Consider the following 9,347-nt stretch of genomic DNA (forward strand, 5'->3'; position numbering starts at 1 on the left):
ATTATTATTATTTTTTTTTTTTTTTTGGTACCAGGGATTGAACTCAGGACCCTGCACTTGCTAGGCAGGCGGCAGCACCACCGAGCTAAGGCCCCAAAGTATTATCGTTTTGACAGACAATCACTAAAAGCATTTTAGTGAGATACTTTAAATTCTCTTTCACAGTACCTCCAGTGTCCAGTGTGTGCTCCACACACCATCTCTCCACTTGGCCCCACGCCATGCATGTGCCAACAGCTGCGCATGACTTTGGCTGTCGTACCGGACAGTGCAGGTGTGCAAGGGGCCTCTCGTGTCACAGAGAGAAAGAGCAAGACCTCAAGAAGCCCAACACCCCCTCAGTCTCCCTATCTGAGGCCTCAGAATTTCTTTCTCCTCCTTCCTTCCCCATCTGCTCCGAGGAAAGCTTAGGCACTGATCTTCACCGCCGGAGTGGATTAACCTCATGGATGTGAACCACCTTCCCCCTGCTGAGTGAATCTCAGACGTCAGTCAGCTTAGGGAGCCAGTGAACACTTCTGCAGTGTGACAGAAGGCTGCGGTCCCTGGTCTGTATCCTCTCTCCTCCCCACTCAAATCCTGCCATTTGGTCAAATGCATATGCTACACAACCCAGCAAAGTGGGTGGCCACATGGGACTTCCGCATCCGCATATATTTTGTTTAGGTTTAAAGGTAAGGAGTTTTCATTTACAATGCCAGATTGCCAGTTTCTCCTCAGGAAGATCAGACAACACTGGGCCCAAAATCCCTCACAGCCACCCATGGCTAGGCTGCAGTGGCAACCACCTGGCCTCTTCCAACGGGACTCTACCTTTCCAGCTGGCCACAGCTGTCGCGCTGCCCAGGTACCTCTTCACATGGAGCATCAGCTGCCATCCATCAGGGCAGCAGCGTAACGTCTGTCTCTACGCAACCCTCTGTGCCCACACGGACGCATCCAGGGGCCCTGCTGTGTAACAAGGCAGCAGGCTCCAAAATAACACACGAGACAGTGTGAGCCCATTGAGTCGATTGAACTTGCGATCCATAAACCAATTAAAACGACCACTTTTGAGTGACCTCAGCAGAAATCAGGTAGGTTGGACACACCTTCTGTCATGGGGTCACTGCCTCTAATCACCTGTGTCCTGGGCTGTTACCCGACTTCATCTCCACCGCCCACCAGCCCTGCCCTTCGCATCCCTGCTTGGAGACGCGGCTGATGTCTGGGGGAGCCCGGCGAGCACACACACTCACTGGAAATCCTCCGCGTCAGGCTGTACGTGGACTTGGATGTGTCTGAGGACGAGCGCCTCCCATCCGGGGAGCTGGTCCGTGGGGTCAGCGGGACGTCGCTGGCCGTGTGGACAGAGTCGCCGTCCTTGTCACCGCTCCGGCTGGCTATCCTGTGGTGGGAGGGCAGGTCTCAGTGGTAGCCAAGGGATTCCAGAGAGGTACCTGTGTCTCTAACACCGTCCCCGCCCCTGATCGGCTCCCTACACCTCGGAGACCAGGCGCCCGGAAGCAGGCAGAGCAAAAGTGCAGCAGCGACGCATAGGGACGGTGCCCTGGGCTGCGAGATCCACGACACAGGAGCTCTCAGAACCTTTGGTGCAACTCGGAACAGTGTAAACCTGAAGTAGTGCCGCATCCTTAAACTCTCACCAAGGTAGGCTTTTTGCACAAAATGTTTAGGGGTTTAGAGCAGTCAGCCAAGCAACCTCCTGGAGGGCGGTGTAAACAAAGCTGGGCGCTGCCACTTGGGGGCGCCACAGCAGCCAAGCGGAGACCCATCCATCTCCAGTCTGCAAAGGACCCATGTGTTTCTATGCATCCACACTTCTGTGAGTAGTGACTGCGCCTATAATTTAACGTCTTTTTAAAATGTTCTATAATAATGTCACTTGAGCTGGGGATGTAGTTCAGTGGCACCGCACCTGCCTGGCAGGTGCAAGGTCCCGAGTTCGATCCCTGCTTCCGAAACAATGTCACTCAAGGGCTCTTTGAGTGACAGGGAGACAGCTACAAAATGATCCCAGGAATCAATGATTTAAGAATAGGAACTCGATGTAGGGAAACAGCTGTGAATCAGCAGCAGCAGTGGCTGTGACTCAATGAGTTCCCAAAGAAGAGAAGAGACACTAAGAGGCCGGGGAGGAGAAGCGGACAAGGGCGGAGAAGACACGCGGTGGTAAGTAAGAGCACAGTCTTTGGGTTGGAACTCTGACTGGGGATCCCGGGCAAGTCCCTTCCTCTCTGTGCCTCCATTCCCTTACCTGTACTGCCGTCCATACCAAATGAGTTGTCAGATATAAAATGCTAGGTCAAAGCTGGGCGAGGTGAAGCACACCTCTAATACCAATGTTCTGGGAGGCCGAGGCAGGAGGACTGCAAGTTGGAGTCCAGCCCGGGCAACTGAGTGAAACTCTGTCTTTAAAAATAAAAAGGGCTGGGAGAAAAGCTCAGTGTAAAGGCCTTGGGTCCAAGCTCCAGTACCACTGGAAAAAAAAAATAGCTAGGAAAAATGCTTGGTGTTGTAGCTGGTATTACAACGGGGTGGCTTTCAGATCCTCCAAATGCTCACTGGGACAGGCAGGGATGCTGGGGAAGGGAAGGGATGATTCAGGCATGAGGTGCTGCTGCTGACCCAACCCTGAGCTGCGGTGGCTGCAGATTTCCAACTGCCCAGACTGCGTCCCCTCAACTTGACATTTAAGCCTGTGGGAAACTCAGCTTGAAAAAATGCAAGTTTTGCCTTCTGTGAGGTCTTCAGATGCATCCTGTGCATGAAATGAGACCAGTCTGCTGTGCTTTCAAAGTGACAGTAGGTCACGGCCAGGACAAGCCTGGAGCCACTGTATGAGGGAAATGGAACATTTGCTTGCTGTCTGTTCCTAGCCCGAGAAGGTGCAGGGGAGTGGGGGCCAGGGAGTGAGACCAAACTGACCATTCTCTCCTTGAAATGAGAGGAGCAGCTGCCAAGCATGGTGGGCACGCCTGGAATCCCAGCACTCCGGGAGGCTGATGCAGAAGGGTTCCAAGTTCAAGCCCAGACTGCTCAGAACTTAGCAAGACCTTTTCTTGGAAGGGAGGGAGGGAGGGAAAATAGAAAGAGAAGAGCAGCAGCAGCTCCTGAAGAAGGCAGAGCAAAATGTCATGACGTCTGGTGCACCTATCCCCGTGTGACCCTGCTTCCCAGCTCCCAGGCTTCTCCGTGGCAGCAGCCACCCCTGCTGTGAGGTCCCAGCAGCCTTCAGGATGAGCTGAAACATCACCGGCACCGTCAGGCACAACCGCAGGTGCCAGGCTGCCCTGCCCTTCCTCCAGCACGCTGCGCCATCGCATCCCTCCGCCCAGCGTACTTCCAGCCCTCCGTCTGTCTGGTTCCTTCTCGTCACTCGGGTCTCTGCCTCCGAGAGATCCCGACTCGGACTCGGCCGTCACCTCCCCAATTTTTCCTCTCCTTTGTCCTGCATGCAGCTGTCATCGGCGCCGCTGGCGGTGGCTCCGTGTGTCCCAGGCAGGTCTGCCCAGCCCACCACGGCCCGCTCGGGCCCGGCACAGTGCCGGGAATGAATGAACGCGCCCTCCTCGTGGTTCTGTGCCGATTCATCCTGTGTCGCCATTATTCGAGTTCTCATCTTGTCACCACTCACACACACCCCTTGCACACCCTGGAGACTGAACGGAAGGCCTCTGCACTGAGCTTCATGCCCAGCGGTTTTTTTTTTTTTTTTTTTTTGGGAAATGGGATTTGGTTAGTAGACCAGGCTGGGCTTAAACTTGTGATGCTCCTGCCTCAGCCTCCCAGAGCGCTGGGATTACAGGCGTGCGCCATGACGCCCGGCCCAGGATGCACTTCTGGATGATGGGATGTGCACTTGTTAGGATCAAAGGCACCGGGCACAGCACACCTACAGGCTCTGGGCACCGTGCTAAATGTCCCCCCACACAACATCTCCTTTCTCCTTCAGTTGACATGGCTTCCTCTCTCTCACAGCAGGACTGGGAGCCCAGGTGAGCTGGGGAGGCAGCAACAACTGACCCGCACGGCCACAGTGGGAGCGAGGCTGCAGAGGGACTCACCGCCCACCATGCACTGTAAGAGCCATGCACACACAAGGCTCTCAACACCCACTCCAGCAAATAAGCAGCTGGCTCTCGTCACTCCTCAACAACCGTCCCCTGGCATTCGCCTGAAGGAGCCGGTTATACTGGGCATGGAGGAGCACACCTGTGATCCCAGCTACACGGGAGGCTGAGGCAGGAGGACTGCGAGTTCAAGGCCAGCCTGAGCAACTTAGCAAGACCCTGTCTCAAACACAGAAATAAAAGGGTGGAGGGTGCAGCACAGCGGCAGAGCAGTGGCCCAGTGCGGTCTCGGCCCTGCGTCCACCCCACACTGCCAGCAAGTGGTGCGGTGCTGCTGCTGTGCACTGCCCCAGCCTCACCAGCCGGGAGAGGGGGCCCAAGAGCATGCGCGGCCGGCCCACCTGCCCCCTGCCACCCCACAGGGACAGGCCCTAGCTCATGGCTCAGCTGTCACGGCAGGCACAGCACTGCAAAGCCCATACACTTGACATTTCTCCTCCCTGACTTTCATAACAGGAAACTGCCCACTTAGTAAATAAATCTGTAGAAAACACAAGCTGCAAATTCACTTTCTCGATGATTTAACCCTCCTCGCCTTTACAGATTTCTTACCTTTCTGAATGATGCTGAGTGCCAAAAACAAGTTAAGTGCTGATCTGGGTTTGGGGCAGACCTCAAAAGTATGGAGGTCGTGTACAGCTATTCACAATGTAGACTGCACAACTCAAGATGGTGCCATTCACAAAGACATGTGAACGGTGCCATGTGCAGCTGCCTGATAAGAAAGCTCTCATATCTTCTCTGCTGTGGCAAAACCAAAATAAGTGTGTGCCCAAAGGTCCCAACCCCTCGGTCCTCACACAGGATTCCCAGCTTGCACAAAGGATCAAGGCCAAACACAGCTCCTCTGACTCAGTGTTGGCGTTAGGCTATGCATTTGGAACCCTAAGCCTTGGGTGTTCGGGGCCAACAGGGACCTGGCTGTGATCCCAGCATGCACAGCTGAGCCACTCTTCCGGCAGCAGCCTCCGCCCCACCTCTCTGGCTATGGCCTGGGTCTTCGGCTGTAGAGATCAGTGAGCCGTCACAGCTACAGCACAGGGCTGGAGGTGAAAGCCCTACATGCGCAGCCCGAACAGCACAAGGCGCGGGGTCTCCTCGGCCCAGCCACCCCTACCCCAGGAACCCAGCATGACTCCAGGGCCACTCCCTGCAGGTGGTGGTGACTGGCACATGAGGTGAGGCAGGGTGGTGGGAGTCCTGGTTGCCTCTGGGGGCTTTCTGCTACAAAGATTAGAGAACGTGAGTCTATTTCAGTGCTCCATACAGAGAGAGCAAGTTTGAGAATGAGGCTGATTGAGAAGACACAGGAAAAACAGGGACAGAGACAGAGAGGACATCATATGAACCCCTGGATCCAGCCATGCCTGAAGGCCACTGTCCTTAGATTTTCCTGTAACAAGGCCTTGTGCTGGGTTGTCTTACATAGTGTGCAGGGTGTGAATGACAACTCTGGGACGATGGGATTTCCACACTGGCCTAATTGCCTCCTACACAGAATTTGAAGGCCCTGACCACAGTAATGGGATCCTGTGTAGTGTTGTGTAAACCAAAGTGCCTAGCACACAGCATGTCCTCAGGAAATAGCTACCCAAGAAACTGAGAGTGACTTTATAACTGGATGAGCAGCATTTTCTGGGTTCAATTTCTGCCCACAGGTTAGTTGGTTTTGTTGTTTTGTTTTGTTTTCAGGAATGAGTATGAAAACTAGGAAGTACTGAGTTATATCCCCAGATCTTTTAATTTTTATTTTGAGACAGGGTCTTCCTACCTGTCCAGGCTGACCTTGCACATGAGATCCTCCTGCCTCTGCCTCCTGAGTAGCTGGTATTACAGGTGTGCATTACCACACCTACCTTAGTCTAGTTTGTTTGGTCTTAGGATGCAGTCCAAACTACCCTCGAACTTCCTGTGTAGCTCAGGCTAGCCTCAAACTCATGATTCTCCTGCCTCAGCCTCCCAAGTACTAGGATTATGGGTGTATACCACTACATCCAGCTCAATCTGTTGGGTTTTTTTCACGGGGGCGGGGGTGGGGGTTGAGTCAGGGTCTCACTATGTAGTTGAGACTGACCTGGAACTCAATATGTAGCCCAAGTTGGTCTCCAACTCACAGTGATCCTCCTGCCTCAGCCTTCTGAGTGCTGGGATTACAGGCGTTTGCCACCATGCCCAGCTTAGCTCAGTCTGGTTTTTAAGTGAACAAGACAGACAAAGCTGCCTCCCCTCAGAGACGTGCCGTTCTTGTGACACCACAAAGACTGAGCTACACCGCCACACAGGCCAATGCAAACTGGGAATTATCTGACGCTGAGCTCCTTTCACCGGGATCCCAAATCTATGCACACCTGTGCGGTTCAGATACAGCCTATGATCGTAGAAGGGCTCCTTGGCATTGCCCTCCATCAGCTGAAGGCCGTGGTGGCCAACTCATGGTACGCGTGTCGCAGCAGGTTGTTTATATCACGGAAAGTTCTACACAGTTCACCTCCTCTGGCTTAGCTAAGCTGGTAACATTGACACGGGACAGCAGTGAGCACTCCCAGAACCCTCATGCAGTGCTAAGATCCATTTGTCCAGACCTCTTTTACCCTTCATTACAGCCCTAGAAGTTCTTTTTCTACTGCTACTTCCCAGATGAGAAATCTGAGACAAAGCAAGGCGAAAGGAACCCTTACATTGATGATCAGCAACAAGGCATCAAACATTCTTGGGCACCTTCCCATAGGCAAATTCACGCCCAACAGCCCTGTGAGATAAACAATATTCTTTTATCATCCCGTTTTACAGATGGGAAATCAAGGCACAGAGAGGTCAGACAACTGCCCAAGATCACAGAACTAGAAACCACGGTAGAAACAGGAGCTGAATGCTCTGGGGATCTCAGCCCACCGGTTTAGCTGAGATAGTACCGGGTAGCCGCCCAGGGGCTCTGACTGTGTGCCCAGCTCTCTCTGTTCCACAGTTGCACCCTGAGGGGCTTTCCCAACCCTGGCCTCCCCGCCTCTCCAGCCATGGAGAGGTGGACCAGAAGCCGAGCAGCTTCAAAACTGTGTTCCCAAAATATCCGAGCGAATGGCAGATGGAGCTGCTGTATGCAGGCGAGGGAGGAGAGAGGATTAGAAATAAAACGAAAGATGCCAGAGAGAACATAAACAGCGTTGGAGGACAGGATGGGGCTTGGAGGTGCTTTCCTACTTCCCTGTGTTTCAAGTTCCTCAGCTAGTTCCTCAGAACTAGCAAAAGGGCACTGCTTGCTCATTCTAGCCACCCATGCACACAACTCACGTTTACTGGACATCTTTGAGGTGCCAGCCCCGGGCAGGGTGTCGGGACAACTTGTCGCACAGATTGGGATGGAAACCCAGAAGAATGTGGTCATCCTTTGGAGAATGCAATGCGTACAAGTCTTGTTCTCTGCTTGGAATGACACTTGAAGTGACTGAAGTCCAACTAAAATCAGCTGAATTAAAGACACCCCCACCCCCGGACCCGCCAGCTGGTCTCCCAGCTTGCCACATAAAGCAAGGGGCCCAGAACACTGCCGTCTGCAGCCACGCTGTCCATGGGCACGCAGCCTTCCCCTCTCACACCTCTAAACCCTTTGAGAGACAGAGAGAGAGAGAGAGAGAGAGAGAGAGAGGCTTCTGACATCAACTTCAAAGCAGTTTTACTCACAGCCAGGGAGGAGTCTGGGCCGGGAAAGGTCCCAGAATTTCAACTTCATCCTCGCTGGATTGGCAGCAGCTGGACTCGTAGCACTTCTGACAGCAATGCCGGCAGGTCCATCTGCACAGCAGCAGATCAGAGATTCTAGAAAGAAAACCCTGAGGCCATGCCGGGAGGGGGTGAAGGGAGGGAGGCAGGGAGGGTGGAGAGGAGGAAGAGGAGAAACGACACCCAAAATTACAAGCAGCCCAACCCTGCGAGAAACAAAGCTGATCGTTTGGGAATTCTCTCTCCACCTCTAGCATTTAGAACAAAATGTTTCCTGTTCCTATTTACCAGCTGCAGGCACAGATTGGCAAACATCAACTCGGCACAGCCATTCAGAGCAAGCAAAACATTTGCAGGTATTTCCTTTTGTAGTTTATGCAATGTCTTTCTTGACATTTGGATGTTTTACACATTCAGGGCCAGACAAATATGTTCTTGAAACACAATGAATATTACTCTCTTCTTGCAAGCAAAGAAAACATATTTAAAAACAGTTATCTCGGGGACATGAAAGGGTACAGAGAGAGTTAATGGAATGACTAGGGGGACACCTGTCTTGCCAATTCCTGTCCTTTCACTGGGATCTCCTTCCTATAATGAGAGATCGAAACTGTGCCCTTATCAACATCTGGTGATCCATTAAGTCTCAATATCCCAAGAGCCCCACATGAGCCTCCAACACGAAAGGCAAACATTTCTTGATTAGAAACCAGCCCACACACATCATTGAATTAACCCACCTCGTTCAGTGGTTCCAACTGCCCTTTTAGAGATCCGAGAGGAAGCCAGGGGGCAGAAGGGGGTGAAAAGGGGGTGAGGGAGAGGGAGAGGGAGAGGGGGAGAGAGGGAGAGAAGCAGTTTAGCAATATTCCAGCAACTCAAAAAGGTAATCAAACAAACAGAAGCACCCTGCATCCTTCCACTTACCATCCTGAGGAGGGAGCTGACTTGCTAACAAGGTATTGCTATTCTCAGGGCTGCTGGTAGCCTTCTGGTTAACCAACACCGAATGAATGGGCAACGTTAGCATTTCGATCTGATTTGCACCGTATGCTGTTATGAATCAGAGCGGGTGGATAGATAGTCATGCTATCCAATGCAGCCACCCTTCAGGGGAATCGCAAACCTTCCTATACAGAAATAGCCATGAAGCCAACCCAACAGGACATGATTAGCTAACAAGCACAGAGCGGCTGTCACTCGGCTCCCCCGCCCTTCCCAAAGCCCTACCTTCCAATTCTGCTCCAATGGTGATGGTGGGGAGTTTCATAAGACCACCCCCTAAAGAGGGGAATCGGCCAGGAAGCCAGGAGCTGGTCCTCAGGGGGAGGGGGCCTCCCTCCCTCCCTCGGCTCCACCCCCTGGTCCCCACGTCCTTCTCAAGGGTTGCTCAGGCACAGACAGACTGTCTCCTTCTTCCAGATACATGGTTTCCCCCTTGGGCAAGTAAGTCAGGTAAGTTAAGAGTTCTGTGTTCATCCCAGAGATGAACCCAGT

General features: G+C 52.9%; 1 protein-coding gene across 2 annotated transcripts in view; it reads right to left on the reverse strand.

Annotated features, from left to right (window-relative positions):
* The window catches only part of Syt17 (synaptotagmin 17), a 70,210-nt gene extending 61,197 nt beyond the window's left edge, over window positions 1–9,013 (reverse strand). The window contains exons 1-4 of one of the 2 annotated variants that reach the window (XM_010631630.2): window positions 8,778–9,013; window positions 8,591–8,613; window positions 7,812–7,960; window positions 1,239–1,387 (exon numbers count right to left, since the gene is read on the reverse strand). In XM_010631630.2, the coding sequence (XP_010629932.1) occupies window positions 1,239–1,387; window positions 7,812–7,960; window positions 8,591–8,613; window positions 8,778–8,880 (424 nt within the window). In that variant the 5' untranslated portion in view covers window positions 8,881–9,013. The remainder of the gene's footprint in view (window positions 1–1,238; window positions 1,388–7,811; window positions 7,961–8,590; window positions 8,614–8,777) is intronic. The other variant, XM_010631631.2, reaches the window with a different exon arrangement.
* Between the last annotated feature and the right edge of the window lie 334 nt (window positions 9,014–9,347).

The sequence above is a fragment of the Fukomys damarensis genome, unplaced genomic scaffold, assembly GCF_012274545.1.
Source record: "Fukomys damarensis isolate Sample0158 unplaced genomic scaffold, DMR_v1.0_HiC HiC_scaffold_34, whole genome shotgun sequence".
Lineage (NCBI taxonomy): Eukaryota > Metazoa > Chordata > Mammalia > Rodentia > Bathyergidae > Fukomys > Fukomys damarensis.